The sequence below is a fragment of the Mytilus edulis genome, chromosome 3, assembly GCF_963676685.1.
Source record: "Mytilus edulis chromosome 3, xbMytEdul2.2, whole genome shotgun sequence".
Taxonomy (NCBI): domain Eukaryota; kingdom Metazoa; phylum Mollusca; class Bivalvia; order Mytilida; family Mytilidae; genus Mytilus; species Mytilus edulis.
The window spans coordinates 13,082,000-13,105,772 of NC_092346.1; the positions used below are offsets into that span (position 1 = coordinate 13,082,000).

Consider the following 23,773-nt stretch of genomic DNA (forward strand, 5'->3'; position numbering starts at 1 on the left):
CGGTTTGGCGGAAAATGTGTCAACACAGTAAACTCTACCGAAAACGTTGATTAATAAATTAAACCAGACTAAAATGTGCTTTACCAGGTCTGTCATACCTTTACAAAAATTGGGCAAACAGAAATAACACTTAAGGAATGAGATTTCCTGAGAAATCATTATTAAAGATCGAGGTTTAAGCAAATACCATTTCAGTTTCACAACACTATTAATAACACTTTGTTCGATAACATATTTGTTAAAATTAGTTATTTGTTTATATAAGTCTGTATAAAACAAATACTGAAACAAATTTTAATGTCGTGTAAACTTGTAAGGGCTAACTTGTCTGTAGTCAAATTGTAGTGTACAACAACTTTAATGACTTTTTTTTCTGACAACTTTAAATGCTTTACTTCAACCAAAAACATGGTTTAATCATTTGCAAGCACTTAGTTGATACAGCAGCTAGTGTATTATTCGTCTTCAGAGGTATTCTTATTTCAATATGCATTACTTTCGGTATAACATGATTTAAAAATTAATTTTCTAATTAATTCCTCTATTGATAAATTGAAAACAAAAAGAATCCAGAAAATTATGTGCCGACTCCCTAAATGCCCTAGGACAATATTGACAGATGTCGATATTGGCTCAGTTAAGTAAGATACATGTTGTACATATAGTTTAGCACATGTTAAAGTCTTATGCGTCCGTTGTTTTCAAATAATTTGATTTGGCGTTCCTTATGAAGTTCACTCCAGAAATAAGTTTTGTAAACACGAAATCAATAAGTGTTATTTTCATTTTATCAATTATAACCGCTAATTTATTTTTCACAGAACGAACAACGATCGAACCTACTAATGACATTTCAACTACACAATTGACAACAGGGGATACAGCTACACCAGAATCTCAATCAACGGATTTGCATGTGTCAGTCGATTCGACTTCTTTCCAAAAAGCAAATTCCACTGGAAATCTTCAAACTAACATAACTACAATTCAGTACAACAGTGAGGAAGCTACAACAAAAGCAGACCGCAATCAAACAAGTAATTTACTATTAAAACAACTCTTTTCAGGTGGTCCGAAAGTGGCATGTACAAGATCCAACATTTCATTTTTTTAATATGGCAGTCATATAAATTTACCGACCTGCATACGACCCATCTTACAGAACCTACTTAGTATATTAAGCTGTAAATAGTTTATGACCCGGCATATGTTTGACCTGGTCGACCTATCAATTATATTAATTTTTAATTTGTGTTGGTCCTGATGATTATTATATGTCAAAATGAGTAAAGTTTGTCTCATGTAAATTAGGATGTTTTCGTCCCCTTTTCACCAATCTCTTTGTTATTTCCCCTTTTCACTTGTTGATATCTTTTTTTTTCCATCTTAAACTTTGATATCACGAAAACTTTGGGATGAGGTCGAAACAAAAAATGCAATGACGGACATGTTTTTGTAAGGATCTGTTTCAATAGGGAAGGGTGCACATGGTTAACTCCTTTAAGTAGTTATTATCATATGATGTATCTGAATATATAAGACAAAAACTGTAACAGATAAAAAGACAATTTGAATATTAATTCTAAGTAACATGGTTTAAATGACAGTTGACATTAATGACTAATTTTACCATTGTCTTGTATTTTCGGCTTATATAATTTAAGAACAACAAAAATTAAATAGAAAAAAAAAAGCAGTCAGCAAAACAAGGTCTGTTCTTGGTTGTGATATTAATAAAATCTCTGTAGATGCACAGTTCTAAACAGAATTGCAAAAATGTGGTAAAAAGGAAAATGATGAGTCAATACAACAAGCACAACGATGGCAAATCGAACAAGTCAAAAGACGAACCAGTTATAAAGAAAACGCTCTTTTAACTAATATGAATTCCACAATAGGGGTTTAACATAACATAGCATTGGAACATGCAAGAAGCGGTGTTGTTCCATAAGGGGTAAACATTTGTGTTGCTTAAATCCTTTTAATGTCAGTTATGAATAGCATTAGATGGGGTCAAAGCCGAGAAAAAGACATAAAATTGTGTTGAAGACAAGTTTAAAATATAAGTTTCATTTTAATAAATATGTATGCATACCGATCGAAATATTTATGGCAGAGATGGTTGCATTGGCTAATTGATAATCTAATCTTACTTTACTATTGTTGTAAAAATGTAACTACCGAGCGGAATAGTAGACAAGGCTGCAAATTAACAAAGAGTTCTAAATAAAATAATTTATTATGCAGGAATATTAATTTCAATTCTTCAAAGTCAATATATAATTCACACAATTTAATACCAAGTCAAAGAACCTGCATAATGCCAGTGTTTAGACAAAAATAACAAATTTATAGCAATAAATATACGTTTCAATAATAAAATGAACAATTCCAAACTTAGGCCAGGGTTTGGCTAAAATAGTTTCACGGCAAAAACGCCACCGTCAAATACAATGTGTAACGGAATTCACCGTCTCTTTACACAATTAATACCTGAAGATGTGTAAATAAATGCTAAAATAGCTTAACTTTACTTCTTATATAAATTCACAATGCCAAACGTGAAATAAATAGGTTAGGAGAACGAAACACATCCGATCTCTGGGACAGTTAAATTTCAACTTACCAAATTGTTTACGTTCGCAACCAAGATCATTATCTCGGACTATTTCCCGTAATTACTTACATTTCGCGGATCTCGTATACGCGATCATTACACTGACAAATATGCATGACCATTAATTATATACAATAAGTAGTTTTATTCCATAATAACAATATTTCAATAAGCACACCCGGAATTAAATCCCGTATTTCAGAAATAACTTCTTTGTTGTGAAAAGAACGACAACTCTTGCACTAAACATGGAACTACGGTTTGGCGGAAAATGTGTCAACACAGTAAACTCTACCGAAAACGTTGATTAATAAATTAAACAAGACTAAAATGTGCTTTACCAGGTCTGTCATACCTTTACACAAATTGGGCAAACAGAAATAATACTTAAGGAATGAGATTTCCCGAGAAATCATTATTAAAGATCGAGGTTTAACCAAATACCATTTCAGTTTCACAACACTACCCCCCTTGAAGAATACATTTCGTCCCCGAAATTCTATAACTCAATTAACAAAAATTAGAATAGTATGCTTATTGAACATAATAATATCAATAAAAAAAAACCACATATCATTGAATAGGTTTGACGCTGAGAACTTCTTCTCCTTTAAGCATCACATAAAATCTATATATACACAATAACAATGAAAAGTGTTTGAGGACTTCACCTCCTTTAAAACACTAAAATATTTGACAAAGTAAAGACAAAATTGGTATTCAAAATTAGGAATCAATAAAAAAGGTAATTTATTACAGCTCCAAATGAAACCTAATTTCATTCAATATCTATAGATTATCTTAAAATTAATTTTCTAATTTTTGTAAAGATTATGGAAACCAATTTTGTCAACAACAGTAACAAATGCATAAATATGACATTTAAATAAAAATTAAGATATTGTCTAAAACAATTTTTTGACTACATATCCTTTTAGCTTTTTCCTAGGCATCCCATTTTCTTTCTCTTCCTCTGAATCAAACTCGTCCACTCTTAGCTTTCTCCTCAACACTTCCACTTCATTACCTTTGTGTCTGAGTTTCCTTTCTAGTGTCCTAATCAAGTCATCCTTTTCTTTTAATTGCTTCCTGCTTCCTTCTTCATTCTTCCTTAATTTTCTTTCTGCTGACTTTATCTCCTCTTCCTTCATTTTCAATCTTTTCTCTAAACGGGCAATATAGTCCCCAAATCTATTTAGCTCAGCCTGGTGACTGCCTTTCATAATATTTACTTCAGCCTTAAGCTCTCTGAAGGTTATAAAGGTTTCTTCAGTTTGACATGAAGTATCTGTTATATCAAACTCCACACTATCTTCCCTGATTTCTATTATTGATTCTACTACTTCTGTAACTATATAAGATTGGTCCTTGTATGTGGCATCACAAGATGTGTCAGTACCCAATTTCACAAAATATGGGTTTGCAGATTTTATTATACAATTGTTACTAGACTGAATACCAAGTTCTTCGATTTTCTCAAGGTGTGGCTTATAAGATAGGATATGTCGGTCCATATTTCTTCTTGTATTTCCCCGAAAGTGACAAATGTTGCAATGGAATGGTACCTGGTCTTCCTGTACATGGCTAAGTAATATATGCCAAATTGTATCCCTCTTATTTCCTTCGTACAAACAGTCAGTCCAATTACAATTATAAATTTCAGACATTTTACTGAAATAAAATAAAGACTTGAAAGAAATGAGAACAAATAATTGACAGCAGGTACCTTGACTTGGACATCTTACATTCCTTTCTGGACAGCAACAACCCAGGCTGGAACATCATCAGATTGATATTTCTTTAACTTATCATGATGAACAGTCTCTGATTTTTTATTTTATAAAGTACAGGACTCAAAATATCTACTATTACAAATGGACCAGACCATCTTTCGTTTAGTTTTTTAAATATGTTATTAAATTTGTAAACAAGTGATCCTTTACAAAATTGATTTTGGGATATACGGCTGTCGTAATCTTTTTTCTGTCGTACAGCAGATGAACGGAGATGTTCACGTGCTAATTGGTAAATTTCCTCCAATTTTGACCTCATCTTGGACACGTAAGTCTCAACTTCCATTGATTCATTACAATTTGGAAAAGGAATATAATTTGAGGGGGTAAAGTAATCTCCCTGCCTAGCATTAACATGTTAGGGGAATAACCTGTAGCTGGATGTACAGTACTTCTATAGGCTGCCATTAAAATACCAATATGTAAATCCCAATCATTAGCATTTTTATTAACAAAACTTCTAATCATTCCCTCAAGCGTGGCATTAAATCTCTCTATGATGCCATTAGAGCAAGGTCTATAGGACGTAGATCTTGTCTTATGTATTTCCAATAATTTACAAACTTCTGTAAAAATTTTACTCTCAAAATTTCTCCCTTCATCGGAGTGGAGTTCCAAAGGAATACCAAAACGGGAAATCAATTCATGGACAAGCTTTTCAGCAACCTTTTCAGCAACCTTTTCAGCAACCTTTTCAGCTTGCTGGTGTGGAAGTGGGAACGCCTCCATCCATATAGTAAAATGGTCTCCAATAACTAATATAAATTTATTATTTTGACGGGTATAGGATAAAGGACCACTAACATCAATTGCAACGCGGTCCAATGGATAACCCACAGTGTAACTCTGTAAAGACGCTTTAGGTTTTCTATTTAAAGCCTTAAATCGATTGCAAACAGAACAAGTGTTTACATGTGATTGGATATCCTCTCCCATCTTGTACCAATGGAAACAGTTTTTAATTTTGTCTTTAGTTTTATTTACACCAAAATGTGCAGAATACATAGTATTATGACAACTTGTCATTACTTCTTTCCTCAAGACTTTGGGAACTAATAACTGATAACTTTCACCAGTTGGTTGCAATCTTTTCTGATACAATACATTATTTTTTGTAATCAAAAGATCATAATTTAACCAATATTTTTTTGTTGATGGACTGTATGAAGCAATTTCATCTCTGTTTGGTTTACAATTATTATCTAACCATTTATGTACAGGCCCTAAATCACTATCTTCTTTTGTAGTGTACCCACTAAGCCAATTTGAATCAATTAACTTAGAATTTTGACTTCTTGTGACAGCACAAATTTTTGAAACAAATGGGTTATCACTTAAATTAGTGACATTATCTACATCAGTTTTAAAATCTACCCAATCAGCATCCATAGATTTGCATTTTTTACATTCAGGATTTCTAACTCCCTGTTTATTATGATCACAGAGTGATAAGTCATATTCACGACGTGAAAGCGAGTCAGCATTTTGGTGTTTAACCCCTGGTCTGTGTTGAATATCAAAATTATACTGGGAAAGGGTCTCAAGCTAACGAGCCAACTGCCCCTGTGGATCTTTAAAGTTAAACAACCATCTCAAGGATGCATGGTCAGACCTTAGCAAAAATTTTCGACCAACTAAGTAATGGCAAAACTGATGTATGAATGTTATGACTGCTAAAAGTTCTCGTCTGGTCACACTATACCGTTGTTGTGGTTTATCTAATTTTTTGGACCCATAGGCAATCACCTTTTCCTTTCCATTTTGAATTTGAGAAAGTACTGACCCAATTCCAATATTAGATGCATCAGTATCCAAAATAAACTGACCTTCTGGTAATGGATATGCTAAAATTGGAGCTTCACACAAAGCTTTGCGTAATATTTCAAATGAACTTTGACATTCACTTGACCAATTAAAAGGAACATCTTTCCTAGTTAGTCTTCTCAAAGGAGATGCTATTTCACTTAACTTGTGAACAAATTGTCGATAGTAATTACAAAGACCCAAAAATTGCTGGACTTCCTTGACTGAATTTGGAACCTGCCATTTACTAACTGATTCAACAATTTTTGGATTCGGACTAATGCCATTTTTACTAACAGTATGGCCTAAATAAAGAACTTGATCTTTAATGAACTCACACTTAGAAGGTTTAAGTTTTAAACCAACATTTTGTAATCTGCCCAGAACTTCATCTAATTTATTAAAATGGTCTTCTAAATTTGAACTATAAATTATGATATCATCCAAATAAATCAAAAGGGTTTTCCATTGCATTCCTCGAAAAATTAACTCCATACATCTTTGAAAAGTTGAAGGAGCATTACACAATCCAAAAGGCATTTTAGTATACTCAAAAAGACCGTATTTTGTAATAAATGCAGTCTTATGTCGATCTTCTGGCGCCATTTCCAATTGCCAATAACCAGACTGAAGGTCCATGCCTGAAAATATGCTAGCGCCGGCTAGACAATCTAAGCACATAGATATATTAGGAATCGGGTACGCATCCTTGATAGTCGACTCGTTCAATTTTCTGTAATCTATACACCACCTTACCGACCCATCCTTCTTACAAACTAAACAAATATTTGACCTCCAGGCTGATGAAGAAGGTTGAATGACCCCCCTTTCCAAATGGTCTTTCAAATATGCCTCTTCCTCTCCTTCAAATTTTTTAGGTGTACGTCTCAAAGGTTGCCTTGTTTGTGCTGCCCATGCAGTATCTATTTTATGTTTGATATGGGAACAAGAACCCAAGTCAAGTTTATCTTTTGCAAAAGCACCCTGATTTTTCAATAGAACTTAAGCTAATTTCAATTTTTGCTCTTGGTCACTAATCTTCTCGCAACTTTTCTGATAGAGTTCAGAAAGAAAATCTGGTAGTTTTGGAATTTCGGCCTCAATTTCAAAACTATCAGTTTTGGTACTCAACACTTTAGGACTTCTCCAATTTTCAGGAATTACTGGGGTATCTATTATGTCCCCTTGACTCATGCCAATACAAAAATCTTTATATAAAACCGAATCATACAATTCAACATCAGCATTGTTGTCAATGAACACACCAAATTGTTCAACAGGATGTAATTCACCTAATAAATAGTTTTTGCGAATTCTAATAGGATACTTTTCTACATTTACTATTCTAACAGGAATAGTCTCCTTATAGGGATCAACCAATGACCTAGCAACTATAATTTGTCTTTCATCTTCAAAGACTGGTTCAACACTACAATAACGGGAATCAAGTTTTTCTGAATTAATACTCAAACCTGGTAAAATAACCTCTGAATTAGCTGGAATAGTAACTGCTTCTTTCAAAACAACTCTTGCAACTTTATCTGACCTTCTAGTGACGTCACAATTAATCCATTGACCTTTGATTTCTAAGCCCCTTTTAGTATTAATTGTGATATCATGCTCATCTTTTATATCACAGCCAAGCAACAATTCATCACCAATAGGCGCAATATATACAGACCAAATAAAATCTAATGGACCTATTCGAAATGAAACATCAGCCATACCTAAAGTTTGCATTTTCTTGCCTGCCTCTGCGACAACTTAGTTTCTCTCTGCTTTATAAATTTGTGGACGTCTTTTCTCTGGAATTTTTAAGAACTTTTCTTGACTCATAACAGTAACCTCAGCACCTGTATCAATGACTGCATTCAAATAGTCACCCTCAATAACAATAGGTACCCTCAAAGTAACTGCCCTTACCCTATCTATAACAACATCAACACTACTTATATCAACAGAAGGGTCTACAGTAACATATTCATCAAGAAAAAACTTTCTGAAACATTTATGTCAGCATCATCAAACTGACCAGAAGCTACGGAGAGCTTTGATCTGTCAGGCTCATCACCACAAATATTATCAACAGCACACAACTTATCAGTGTCCTCGAAAGCTACTGAGAGCTTTGATTTCCCAATATCAATATCTCTACAAACTTCAGTATTTCTCTTATTACCAGAACTTGTCAAATTAAATCAACAGTGTTTCCTCTATTCAGCGTACATTTATGATCTTTATTCTCATCAATTATAAATTTATTCTCCTTTAATTCATCTAAACTAACTGGAAGGGCTAAGACTTGGCCGTCAGGCTCAACCCGATCTAGTTTAACTCATCATTGCTTTCTGTTTTAACTTCCCCAGGATTATTTACATTTCTCTGGGTTTGAAAACCATTTCTCTTAGATGGACCACCTTGATATTTTTTATTGGACAGTATTTACTGATATGTCCCTTTTTCTGGCATGAAAAACAAACTGTTTCATCAAACTTTCTTTTGTAACTCTGATTTTTGTTCAGACTAGTACTCAATTTACTTATTTCTCCCTTTAGATTATTTTCAATGGCAGAAAATTCAGTTTTTATTTCTCGAGAGAAAATTTCTAGTTTTTTATCTAACCTCTCTTCAGCTACAAAACGAGTATTCCCTACTTTTCTTATTTCATTCTCTTCAATAAACTCAGTATGGTCATACTGCTCCTCAGTTTCAATCTGTCTAACCTCGGCACGCTTCTTAAAAATATTGCCTTTGCAACATTCATGCCAATTAAACCATTCAATTGCATCATCAATACTCTGTGGTTTTCTGATTTTAACCTCGCATGCAATACTTTGGTCTGGGAGCCCCTTTAAGAAATTTTCAACTTCAAGATTTAATAAATTAATTTCCTTTAAATGTGGGTACCCCCTACAAACTAAATTTTCTACTCTTGCAGCGTACTCCGGCAAGGTCTCTTTGAAGTGCTTTTTAATGATTGCCAGATCTTCTCTATACTGTTCCGGTAAACGACTATCTCCATAACGTCTTTGCAAAGCATCTCTAAATTGTGAAATATTATTTTGTACATCTGGGGACAATTTACATGCGAAATCCAAAGCGTCATCTTTAAGGGAACACCATAAGTTCTCTAATTTTGCTTGACTATTCCACTGGAATTTTTTAGTGCCAAGTTCAAAAACAGTCCAGAACCCCTCAAATTTACTTTTCCTATTAAAATATGGTATTCTGAATTTAGGTTCATCAGAATTATTGGTATTTCTGTGTGCACATCTATTGACAGAAACTGAAGGACCGGGCATATGGGTAGCCATAGGAACTATTGGAAGGACCGTGTCATTCACATTTTCTCTTGAATAATTACCATACCTAGGATTTTGCTGATACCTATTTTCTTGATTGCTATTATAGATATTTTCTCTATTTGAACTAGTCTCCATCTGTCTATTATCTACTACCTGATTGTTAGCAATTTGGGACTGAGCAAATGATAGATCTTGCTGTGTGCGGTTTAACTCTTGTTCAGTATTTTCTAACCTAGTCTGAAAATTAGTCCTTATCTCATTGATTTCTTCATGCATCTGATTAAAAGCTTCATCTTTACGTCCTAACTCTACATCTTTTGCTTCATGTCTTACCCTTGATTCAGCTAGCTCTTTCTTTGTGTTAACTAATTCTCTCCTTAATTCAGCACACATCTCTTCTAAATCAGTGTATGATCTTTTTTCTGTACTTACTACACTATCACTTGTACCTGGCAAATTTCTATTTTTTGCATAATTATCATGATCTCAAAATCTCAAGATCAGTGGGAGTTTGAGATCTACGATTATCGTACTCTAATCCTTTGCTAGTAATACTATCACCCGTATGCCTTTGTTTTTCTTCTGCATGTACTTCAATACCCTCAGACTTGTCAAAAGATGAATTTCTAGCTATTGTATTACTACCTACCTCAATCTCCATTTCTGTTTCATAAGTACTCATACTTTCATTTAAACCAAATTTACCTCTACCCATCCCTCCTTTTAAAGGTGGAGAACGGGTCAGGGATCTAGAGCGAAAGTCGTAAGGTTTCCCCGTATCAGACATTTCAATGTACTAAAGAGAGATTTTACTGCTCTTGATTTCAAAAGTCAAATATATTTAAATCAAATCTCTTCCAAAAACAATAGATATACCTCTCAACTTTAAAGGCTATTATTAAACAATCTGTCGACTTCTCAACTCAATGACAAAAAATATGAATCTATATAACCTGTTGAATTCACAACCTTAAAGGTTATATATATTCCAAAACTCGTTAGGATTATAAAATCCAGAAGAAAAAAAAATCAAAAATCTTTTACTAAAAGAATGCCAAAGAAAAGAAAAAATATTTGCAGCTCAAAGAAAAATAATTTCAATGAAATTTTACAAACAACGCGAGGAATTAATAAGCCCGCTGCCACCAATGTTGTAAAAATGTAACTACCGAGCGGAATAGTAGACAAGGCTGCAAATTAACAAAGAGTTCGAAATAAAATAATTTATTATGCAGGAATATTAATTTCAATTCTTCAAAGTCAATATATAATTCACACAATTTAAACCAAGTCAAAGAACCTGCATAATGTCCATGATGTCAGTGTTTCGACAAAAATAACAAATAGCAATAAATATACGTTTCAATTATAAAATGAACAATTCCAAACTTAGGCCAGGGTTGGGCTAAAATAGTTTCACGGCAAAAACGCCACCGTCAAATACAATGTGTAACGGAATTCACCGTCTCTTTACACAATTAATACCTGAAGATGTGTAAATAAATGCTAAAATAGCTTAACTTTCCTTCTTATATAAATTCATAATGCCAAACGTGAAATAAATAGGTTAGGAGAACGAAAAACATCCGATCTCTGGGACAGTTAAATTTCAACTTACCAAGTTGTTTACGTTCGCAACCAAGATCATTATCACGGACTATTTCCCGTAATTACTTACATTTCGCGGATCTCGTATACGCGATCATTACACTGACAAATATGCATGACCATTAATTATATACAATAAGTAGTTTTATTCCATAATAACAATATTTCAATAAGCACACCCGGAATTAAATCCCGTATTTCAGAAATAACTTCTTTGTTGTGAAAAGAACGACAACTCTTGCACTAAACATGGAACTACGGTTTGGCGGGAAATGTGTCAACACAGTAAACTCTACCGAAAACGTTGATTAATAAATTAAACAAGACTAAAATGTGCTTTACCAGGTCTGTCATACCTTTACACAAATTGAGCAAACAGAAATAATACTTAAGGAATGAGATTTCCTGAGAAATCATTATTAAAGATCGAGGTTTAACCAAATACCACTTCAGTTTCACAACACTATTAATAACACTTTGTTCGATAACATATTTGTTAAAATTAGTTATTTGTTTATATAAGTCTGTATAAAACAAATACTGAAACAAATTTTAATGTCGTGTAAACTTGTAAGGGCTAACTTGTCTGTAGTCAAATTGTAGTGTACAACAACTTTAATGACTTTTTTCTGACAACTTTAAATGCTTTACTTCAACCAAAAACATGGTTTAATCATTTGCAAGCACTTAGTTGATACAGCAGCTAGTGTATTATTCGTCTTCAGGGGTATTCTTATTTCAATATGCATTACTTTCGGTATAACATGATTTAAAAATTAATTTTCTAATTAATTCCTCTATTGATAAATTGAAAACAAAAAGAATCCAGAAAATTATGTGCCGACTCCCTAAATGCCCTAGGACAATATTGACAGATGTCGATATTGGCTCAGTTAAGTGAGATACATGTTGTACATATAGTTTAGCACATGTTAAAGTCTTATGCGTCCGTTGTTTTCAAATAATTTAATTTGGGCGTTCCTTATGAAGTTCACTCCAGAAATAAGTTTTGTACACACGAAATCAATAAGTGTTATTTTCATTTTATCAATTATAACCGCTAATTTTTTTTTAACAGAACTAACAACGATCGAACCTACTAATGACATTTCAACTACACAATTGACAACAGGGGATACAGCTACACCAGAATCTCAATCAACGGATTTGTATGTGTCAGTCGATTCGACTTCTCTCCAAAACGCAAATTCCACTGGAAATCTTCAAACTAACATAACTATAATTCAGTACAATAGTGAGGAAGCTACAACAAAAGCAGACCGCAATCTAACAAGTAATTTACTATTAAAACAACTCTTCATAGGGGGGTCCGAAAGTGGCATGTACAAGATTCAACATTTCATTTTTTTCATATGGCAGTCATATAAATTAATCGACCTGCATACCACCCATCTTACAGAACCTACTTATTATATTTAGCTGTAAATAGTTTATGACCCTGCATATGTTTGACCTGGTCGACCTATCAATTGTATTAATTTTTAATTTGTGTTGGTCTTTATGATTAATGCATGTCAAAATGAGTAATGTTTGTCTCATGTAAATGAGGATGTTTTCGTCTCCTTTTCACAAATCTCTTTGTTATTTCCCCTTTTCACTTGTTGATATCTTTTTTTCCATCTTAAACTTTGGTACCATCAATACTTTGGGATGAGGTCGCCTGAGAATTAAAAAATGAAAAGACAGACATGCTTTTTTAAGGATCTGTTTCAATAGGGAAAGGTGCACATTGTTAATTCCTTTTAGTAGTTATAGTTATATGATGTATCTGAATATATAAACCAAAAACTGTAATATATAAAAAGACAATTTGAATACCAATTTTGAGTAACATGGCTTAAATGACAGTTGACATTAATGACAAAATTTACCATTGTCTTGTATTTTTGGCTTACATAATGTTAGAACAACAAAAAATTAAATAGAAAAAATAGTCAGCAAAACAAGGACTATAAATATTTAACGACTGTCATCTTTAGATGATTCCTTCTAGAAATAAGCGCCTTAAAAGGAAATTTTATCCGTGTTTTTTTTTTATGAAATCTGTAATAGATAACGATAATCTTGAAATATCAAATACCGTTATAATACACGAGACAATATATGCAACAAATGTGTTTCTTTCATGTTTTATTAACTTACCCTATGTAAATTCTTTAAATCTTGTTCCTCTATTAAAATTTTTATAGTTGTGATTATTAAGTTGAAATACTTAACAAACACTTAAAGTGAAAGATTGTTTAATTATAAGAACATATACTGTTTTATGCACTTTGTTACTTTTATTTATCGAAGTCCTTCTTCAGAATAAGTATTATGACCATCATTTTAATTACAAAATGAAAAGTACTATGACATTTTGGTGAATTTAATGCAAATCACAAGAAAAGCCAGGTAAAGATTTAAAGATTACTCTTTTGCAAAATTAGCTCCCAAAGATTTCTATATTTATTTGGCTGCTCTTGGTTGTGATATTAATAAAATCTCTGTAGATGCACAGTTTTAAACAGAATTGCAAGAATGTGGTAAAGAGGAAAATGATGACTCAATACAGCAAGCATCACGATGGCAAATCGAACAAATCAAAAGACGAACCAGTTATAAAGAAAACGCTCTTTTAACTAATATGAATTCCACAATAGGGGTTTATTCTAAGCCTTATTGGAACATGCAAGAAGCGGTGTTGTTCCATTAGTGTGAACCTTTGTGTTGCTTAAATCCTTTTAATGTCAGTTATGAATAGCATTAGATGGGGTCAAAGCCGAGAAAAAGACATAAAATTGTGTTGAAGACAAGTTTAAAATATAAGTTTCATTTTAATAAATATGTATGCATACCGATCGAAATATTTATGGCAGAGATGGTTGCATTGGCCAATTGATAATTGAATCTTACTTTACTATTAATAACACTTTGTTCGATAACATATTTGTTAAAATTAGTTATTTGTTTATATAAGTCTGTATAAAACAAATACTGAAACAAATTTTAATGTCGTGTAAACTTGTAAGGGCTTACTTGTCCGTAGTCAAATTGTAGTGTACAACAACTTGAATGACTTTTTTCTGACAACTTTGATGTTTTACTTCAACCAAAAACATGGTTTAATCATTTGCAAGCACTTAGTTGCTACAGCAGCTAGTGTATTATTCGTCTTCAGGGGTATTCTTATTTCAGTATGCATTACTTTCGGTATAACATGATTTAAAATTAATTCCTCTATTGATAAATTGAAAACAAAAAGAATCCAGAAAATTATGTGCCGACTCCCTAAATGCCCTAGGACAATATTGACATATGTCGATATTGGCTCAGTTTTGTAAGATACATCTTGTACATTTAGTTCAGCACATGTTAAAGTCTTATGCGTCCGTTGCTTTCAAAGAATTTGATTTGGGCGTTCCTTATGAAGTTCACTCCAGAAATAAGTTTTGAAAACACGAAATCAATAAGTGTTATTTTCATTTAATCACTTATAACCGCAAATTTATTTTTAACAGAACAAACAACGATCGAACCTACTAATGCCATTTCAACTACACAATTGACAACAGGGGATACAGCTACACCAGAATCTCAATCAACGGATTTACATGTGTCAGTCGATTCGACTTCTCTCCAAAAAGCAAATTCCACTGCAAATCTTCAAACTAACATAACTACAATTCAGTACAACAGTGAGGAAGCTACAACAAAAGCAGACCGCAATCAAACAAGTAATTTACTACTAAAACAACTCTATTCAGGGGGTCCGAAAGTGGCATGTACAAGATTCAACATTTCATTTTTTTAATATGGTAGTCATATAAATTTACCGACCTGCATACGACCCATCTTACAGAACCTACTTAGTATTTTTAGCTGTAAATAGTTTATGACCCTGAATATATTTGACCTGGTCGACCTATCAATTGTATTAATTGTGAATTTGCGTTGGTTCCTATAACTAATACATGTCAAAATTAGTAATGTTTGTTTCATGTAAATGAGGATGTTTTCGTCTCCTTTTCACCAATTTCTTTGTTATTTCCCCTTTTCACTTGTTGATATCTTTTTTTCCATTTTAAACTATGGTATCGTCAAAACTTTGGGATGAGGTCGCCTAAGAAATAAAAAATGAAAAGACGGACATGTTTTTTTTAAGGATCTGTTTCAATATGGAAGGGTGCACATTGTTAATTCCTTTTAGTAGTTATAGTTATATGATGTATCTGAATATATAAATTAAAAACTGTAACAGATAAAAAGACAATTTGAATATTAATTTTAAGTAACATGGCTTAAATGACAGTTGACATTAATGACTAAATTTACCATTGTCTTGTATTTTCGGCTACATAATTTAAGAACAACAAAAATTAAATCGAAAAAAAACAGTCAGCAAAACAAGGTCTGTTCTTGGTTGTGATATTAATAAAATCTCTGTAGATGCACAGTTTTAAACAGAATTGCAAGAATGTGGCAAAGAGAAAAAAGATAAGTCAATACAACAAGCACCACGATGGCAAATCGAACAAGTCAAAAGACGAACCAGTTATAAAATAAACGCTCTTTTAACTAATATGAATTCCACAATAGGGGTTTAACATAAGCCTTATTGGAACATGCAAGAAGCGATGTTGTTCCATTAGTGTAAATCTTTGTGTTGTTTATTTCCTTTTAATGTCAGTTATGAATAGCATTAGATGGGGTCAAAGCCGAGAAAAAGACATAACATTGTGTTGAAGACAAGTTTAGAATATAAGTTTCATTTTAATAAATATGTATGCATACCGATCGAAATATTTATGGCAGAGATGGTTGCATTGGCTAATTGATAATCTAATCTTACTATACTATTAATTACACTTTGTTCGATAACATATTTGTTAAAATTACTTATTTGTTTATATTAGTTTGTATAAAAAAAATACTGAAATTAATTTTAATGTCGTGTAAACTTGTAAGGGCTAACTTGTCCGTAGTCAAATTGTAGTGTACAACAACTTGAATGACTTTTTTTCTGACAACTTTAATGTTTTACTTCAACCAAAAACATGGTTTAATCATTTGCAAGCACATAGTTGATACAGCAGCTAATGTATTATTCGTCTTCAGGGGTATTCTTATTTCAGTATGCATTACTTTCGGTATAACATGATTTAAAATTAATTCCTTTATTGTTAAATTGAAAACAAAAAGAGTCCAGAAAATTATGTGCCGACTCCCTAAATGCCCTAGGACAATATTGACATATGTCGATATTGGTTCAGTTTAGTAAGATACATCTTGTACATTTAGTTTAACAGATGTTAAAGTCTTATGCGTCCGTTGCTTTCAAATGATTTGATTTGGGCGTTTCTTATGAAGTTCACTCCAGAAATAAGTTTTGTAAACACGAAATCAATAAGTGTTCTTTTCATTTAATCACTTATAACCGCAAATTTATTTTTAACAGAACAAACAACGATCGAACCTACTAATGACATTTCAACTGCACAATTGACAACAGGGGATACAGCTACACCAGAATCTCAATCAACGGATTTGCATGAGTCAGTCGATTCGACTTCTCTCCAAAAAGCAAATTCCACTGGAAATCTTCAAACTAACATAACTACAATTCAGTACAACAGTGAGGAAGCTACAACAAAAGCAGACAGCAATCAAACAAGTAATTTACTATTAAAACAACTCTTTTCAGGGGGTCCGAAAGTGGCATGTACAAGATTCAACATTTCATTTTTTTAATATGGCAGTCATATAAATTTACCGACTTGCATACGACCCATCTTACAGAACCTACTTAGTATATTTAGCTGTAAATAGTTTATGACCCTGCATATGTTTGACCTGGATGACCTATCAATTGTATTAATTTTTAATTTGTGTTGGTTCTTGTCGAGGATGTTTTCGTCTCCTTTTCACCAATTTCTTTGTTATTTCCCCTTTTCACTTGTTGATATCTTTTTTTCCATTTTAAACTTTGGTATCGTCAAAACTTTGGGATGAGGTCGCCTAAGAAATAAAAAATGAAAAGACGGACATGTTTTTTTTAAGGATCTGTTTCAATATGGAAGGGTGCACATTGTTAATTCCTTTTAGTAGTTATAGTTATATGATGTATCTGAATATATAAATTAAAAACTGTAACAGATAAAAAGACAATTTGAATATTAATTTTAAGTAACATGGCTTAAATGACAGTTGACATTAATGACTAAATTTACCATTGTCTTGTATTTTCGGCTACATAATTTAAGAACAACAAAAATTAAATCGAAAAAAAACAGTCAGCAAAACAAGGTCTGTTCTTGGTTGTGATATTAATAAAATCTCTGTAGATGCACAGTTTTAAACAGAATTGCAAGAATGTGACAAAGAGAAAAAAGATAAGTCAATACAACAAGCACCACGATGGCAAATCGAACAAGTCAAAAGACGAACCAGTTATAAAATAAACGCTCTTTTAACTAATATGAATTCCACAATAGGGGTTTAACATAAGCCTTATTGGAACATGCAAGAAGCGATGTTGTTCCATTAGTGTAAATCTTTGTGTTGTTTATTTCCTTTTAATGTCAGTTATGAATAGCATTAGATGGGGTCAAAGCCGAGAAAAAGACATAACATTGTGTTGAAGACAAGTTTAGAATATAACTTTCATTTTAATAAATATGTATGCATACCGATCGAAATATTTATGGCAGAGATGGTTGCATTGGCTAATTGATAATCTAATCTTACTATACTATTAATAACACTTTGTTCGATAACATATTTGTTAAAATTACTTATTTGTTTATATTAGTTTGTATAAAACAAATACTGAAATTAATTTTAATGTCGTGTAAACTTGTAAGGGCTAACTTGTCCGTAGTCAAATTGTAGTGTACAACAACTTGAATGACTTTTTTTCTGACAACTTTAATGTTTTACTTCAACCAAAAACATGGTTTAATCATTTGCAAGCACATAGTTGATACAGCAGCTAATGTATTATTCGTCTTCAGGGGTATTCTTATTTCAGTATGCATTACTTTCGGTATAACATGATTTAAAATTAATTCCTTTATTGTTAAATTGAAAACAAAAAGAGTCCAGAAAATTATGTGCCGACTCCCTAAATGCCCTAGGACAATATTGACATATGTCGATATTGGTTCAGTTTAGTAAGATACATCTTGTACATTTAGTTTAACAGATGTTAAAGTCTTATGCGTCCGTTGCTTTCAAATGATTTGATTTGGGCGTTTCTTATGAAGTTCACTCCAGAAATAAGTTTTGTAAACACGAAATCAATAAGTGTTCTTTTCATTTAATCACTTATAACCGCAAATTTATTTTTAACAGAACAAACAACGATCGAACCTACTAATGACATTTCAACTGCACAATTGACAACAGGGGATACAGCTACACCAGAATCTCAATCAACGGATTTGCATGTGTCAGTCGATTCGACTTCTCTCCAAAAAGCAAATTCCACTGGAAATCTTCAAACTAACATAACTACAATTCAGTACAACAGTGAGGAAGCTACAACAAAAGCAGACAGCAATCAAACAAGTAATTTACTATTAAAACAACTCTTTTCAGGGGGTCCGAAAGTGGCATGTACAAGATTCAACATTTCATTTTTTTAATATGGCAGTCATATAAATTTACCGACTTGCATACGACCCATCTTACAGAACCTACTTAGTATATTTAGCTGTAAATAGTTTATGACCCTGCATATGTTTGACCTGGTCGACCTATCAATTGTATTAATTTTTAATTTGTGTTGGTTCTTATAACTAATACATGTCAAAATGAGTAATGTTTGTCTCATGTAAATAAGGATGTTTTCGTCCCCTTTTCACCAATCTCTTTGCTACTTCCCTTTTTCACTTGTTGATATCTTTTTTTCCGTCTTAAACTTTGGTACCATCAATACTTTGGAATGAGGTCGCCTGAGAAATAACAAATGAAAAGACAGACATGTTTTTTTTTAAGGATCTGTTTCAATAGGGAAGGGTGCACATTGTTAAATCCTTTAAGTAGTTATTGTTATATGATGTATCTGAATACAAATGTATATAAACCAAAAACTGTAACAGATAAAAAGACAATTTGAATATTAATTTTAAGTAACATGGCTTAAATGACAGTTGACATTAATGACTAAATTTACCATTGTCTTGTATTTTCGGCTGGGATTGATTCCTCTATTGATAAATTGAAAACAAAAAGAATCCAGAAAATTATGTGCCGACTCCCTAAATGCCCTAGGACAATATTGACAGATGTCGATATTGGCTCAGTTTAATATGATACATCTTGTACATTTAGTTTAGCCCATGTTAAAGTCTTATGCGTCCGTTGCTTTTCAAATAATTTGATTTGGGCGTTCCTTATGAAGTTCACTCCAGAAATAAGTTTTGTACACACGAAATCAATAAGTGTAATTTTCATTTAATCAATTATAACTGCACATTTATTTTTAACAGAACTAACAACGATCGAACCAACTAATGACATTTCAACTACACAATTGACAACAGGTGATACAGCTACACCAGAATCTCAATCAACAGATTTGCATGTGTCAGTCGATTCGACTTCTCTCCAAAAAGCAAATTCCACTGGAAATCTTCAAACTAACATAACTACAATTCAGTACAACAGTGAGGAAGCTACAACAAAAGCAGACCGCAATCAAACAAGTAATTTACTATTAAAACAACTCTTTTCAGGGGGTCCGAAAGTGGCATGTACAAGATCCAACATTTCATTTTTTTAATATGGCAGTCATATAAATTTATCGACTTGCATACGACCCATCTAACAGAACCTACTTAGTATATTTAGCTGTAAATAGTTTATGACCCTGCATATGTTTGACCTGGTCGACCTATCAATTGTATTAATTTTTAATTTGCGTTGGTCTTTATAACTAATACATGTCAAAATTAGTAATGTTTGTTTCATGTACATCAGGATCTTTTCGTCCCCTTTTCACCAATGTCTTTGTTATTTCCCTTTTTCACTTGTTGATATCTTTTTTCCATCTTAAACTTTGGTTTCATCAAAACTTTGGGATGAGGTCGCCTAAGAAATAAAAAATGAAAAGATGGACATGTTTTTTTTTAAGGATCTGTTTTAATATGGAAGGGTGCACATTGTCAATGACTTTAAGTAGTTATTGTTATATGATGTATCTGAATATATAATCCAAAAACTGTAACAGATAAAAAGACAATTTGAATATTAATTTTAAGTAACATCGCCTAAATGACAGTTGACATTAATGACTAATTTTACCATTGTCTTGTATTTTCGGCTTATATAATTTCAGAACAACAAAAATTAAATAGAAAAAAAAACCAGTCAGCAAAACAAGGTCTGTTCTTGGTTGTGATATTAATAAAATCTGTGTAGATGCACAGTTTAAACAGAATTGCAAGAATGTTGTAAAGAGGAAAATGATAAGTCAATACAACAAGCACCACGATGGCAAATCGAACAAGTCGAAAGACGAACCAGTTATAAAGAAAACGCTCTTTTAAGGTAGCACAATACAAAGATTTTTTTACTTCCAATCACTAACCTTTGAAATGCTGTAACGTTCTTATAAATGCATAGAAAATAATAAAAGAGGTATATATAGATAGATAAAAGATAATTCTTTTAAATGAATGCAATATTTTTATTATGCAATCATTATGTAATCAATTATTATGTAATTAGTGGCAAAATCTGGGTAAGTTCACTTGAATGAATTTAGCTCTATCATCTCTTTAACTATACAGAAAATTTTAACGGAATCTTAATCAACTCATCATGGGCTTCAAAAGGGTGTCTCAGATTGTCTCTATGGTGTTCCATTCTCTCATAAATCTCTAATTAGTGTAAGCATCCTAACCACATAAAAGAAGATAATGTTCAATTAGGTGTAAAATTTGTTCTATACATTCTATCTGAAATCTGAGACACCCTTTTGTAGATAATGGCCATAGGAACAACATATAATGAAATCAACCCTTTAGGGATACCTATGCAGAAGCTAATTTCATTTGAAAGAGGAAATTTAGTGAAAAATATTTTAGACACAGTTAACATTATAATTGGTTACATAATTGTTGCATAATACTAATATTGCTATTATCTGAAAGAGTAATCTGTTAGCTATCCAAAACTACCAATTTTATAAATGTTCAAGCATTATTAAGAAAGTTACAGCATTTTAAAACTTGGGAGTTGGAGTTATAAAATCTTTGTATTGTGCTACCTTAACTAATATGAATTCCACAATACGGGTTCATCATAAGCCTTATTGGAACATGCAAGAAGCGGTGTTGTTCCATTAGTGTAAACTTTTGTGTTGCTTAAATCCTGTTGATGTCAGTTATGAATAGCATTAGATGGGGTCAAAGCCGAGAAAAAGACATAAAATTGTGTTGAAGACAAGTTTAAAATATAAGTTTCATTTTAATAAATATGTATGCATACCGATCGAAATATTTATGGCAGAGATGGTTGCATTGGCTAATTGATAATCTAATCTTACTTTACTATTGTTGTAAAAATGTAACTACCGAGCGGAATAGTAGACAAGGCTGCAAATTAACAAAGAGTTCTAAATAAAATAATTTATTATGCAGGAATATTAATTTCAATTCTTCAAAGTCAATATATAATTCACACAATTTAAACCAAGTCAAAGAACCTGCATAATGTCAGTGTTTAGACAAAAATAACAAATAGCAATAAATATACGTTTCAATAATAAAATGAACAATTCCAAACTTAGGCCAGGGTTGGGCTAAAATAGTTTCACGGCAAAAACGCCACCGTCAAATACAATGTGTAACGGAATTCACCGTGTCTTTACACAATTAATACCTGAAGATGTGTAAATAAATGCTAAAATAGCTTAACTTTACTTATATAAATTCACAATGCCAAACGTGAAATAAATAGGTTAGGAGAACGAAAAACATCCGATCTCTGGGACAGTTAAATTTCAACTTACCAAATTGTTTACGTTCGCAACCAAGATCATTATCACGGACTATTTCCCGTAATTACTTACATTTCGCGGATCTCGTATACGCGATCATTACACTGACAAATATGCATGACCATTAATTATATACAATAAGTAGTTTTATTCCATAATAACAATATGTCAATAAGCACACCCGGAATTAAATCCCGTATTTCAGAAATAACTTCTTTGTTGTGAAAAAAACGACAACTCTTGCACTAAACATGGAACTACGGTTTGGCGGGAAATGTGTCAACACAGTAAACTCTACCGAAAACGTTGATTAATAAATTAAACAAGACTAAAATGTGCTTTACCAGGTCTGTCATACCTTTACACAAATTGGGCAAACAGAAATAATACTTAAGGAATGAGATTTCCTGAGAAATCATTATTAAAGATCGAGGTTTAACCAAATACCATTTCAGTTTCACAACACTACCCCCCTTGAAGAATACATTTTGTCCCCGAAATTCTATAACTCAATTAACAAAAATTAGAATAGCATGCTTATTGAACATAATAATATCAATAAAAAAAAAAACCCACATATCATTGAATAGGTTTGACGCTGAGAACTTCTTCTCCTTTAAGCATCACATAAAATCTATATATACACAATAACAATGAAAAGTGTTTGAGGACTTCACCTCCTTTAAAACACTAAAATATTTGACAAAGTAAAGACAAAATTGGTATTCAATATTAGGAATCAATAAAAAAGGTAAATTATTACAGCTCCAAATGTAACCTAATTTCATTCAATATCTATAGATTATCTTAAAATTAATTTTCTAATTTTTGTAAAGATTATGGAAACCAATTTTGTCAACAACAGTAACAAATGCATAAATATGACATTTAAATAAAAATTAAGATATTGTCTAAAACAATTTTTTGACTACATATCCTTTTAGCTTTTTCCCAGGCATCTCATTTTCTTTCTCTTCCTCTGAATCAAACTCGTCCACTCTTAGCTTTCTCCCCAACACTTCCACTTCATTATCTTTGTGTCTGAGTTTCCTTTCTAGTGTCCTAATCAAGTCATCCTTTTCTTTTAATTGCTTCCTGCTTCCTTCTTCATTCTTCCTTAATTTTCTTTCTGCTGACTTTATCTCCTCTTCCTTCATTTTCAATCTTTTCTCTAAACGGGCAATATAGTCCCCAAATCTATTTAGCTCAGCCTGGTGACTGCCTTTCATAATATTTACTTCAGCCTTAAGCTCTCTGAAGGTTATAAAGGTTTCTTCAGTTTGACATGAAGTATCTGTTATATTAAACTCCCCACTATCTTCCCTGATTTCTATTATTGATTCTACTACTTCTGTAACTATATAAGATTGGTCCTTGTATGTGGCATCACAAGATGTGTCAGTACCCAATTTCACAAAATATGGGTTTGCAGATTGTATTATACAATTGTTATTGTATATGATATCAAACTACCAAACCGACATATAGCAAAATGGTGAATTCCTATGACATACAAACAGTTTCTTTGTCTCTAGATTCTATTATTTGACTCATGAATAAAAACAACACTATTTTAGAATTGGCGAATTTTGTCATGGCTTTAATTTTTCAACAAAATCATAACAACAATTAGATTTTCAAA

The 23,773-nt window shown here is 32.2% G+C and overlaps 2 protein-coding genes across 2 annotated transcripts; one reads left to right on the top strand and one right to left on the bottom strand.

The window, feature by feature from the left end:
• Window positions 1-7,977: 7,977 nt before the first annotated feature.
• On the bottom strand, window positions 7,978-9,911 carry LOC139515049 (uncharacterized protein PF3D7_1120000-like). Its single transcript, XM_071304610.1, has 2 exons — window positions 8,590-9,911; window positions 7,978-8,212 (listed from the first exon to the last, which is right to left on the bottom strand). The coding sequence occupies exons 1-2, from the start codon at window positions 9,909-9,911 to the stop codon at window positions 7,978-7,980; spliced, it is 1,557 nt and encodes a 518-aa protein (XP_071160711.1).
• Window positions 9,912-12,001: 2,090 nt separating this feature from the next.
• Window positions 12,002-22,999, top strand: LOC139515050 (uncharacterized). Its single transcript, XM_071304611.1, has 7 exons — window positions 12,002-12,023; window positions 12,205-12,420; window positions 14,648-14,863; window positions 16,585-16,800; window positions 18,480-18,695; window positions 19,619-19,834; window positions 22,968-22,999. Exons 1-7 carry the CDS (start codon window positions 12,002-12,004, stop codon window positions 22,997-22,999), a joined length of 1,134 nt encoding a protein of 377 aa, XP_071160712.1.
• Window positions 23,000-23,773: the final 774 nt, after the last annotated feature.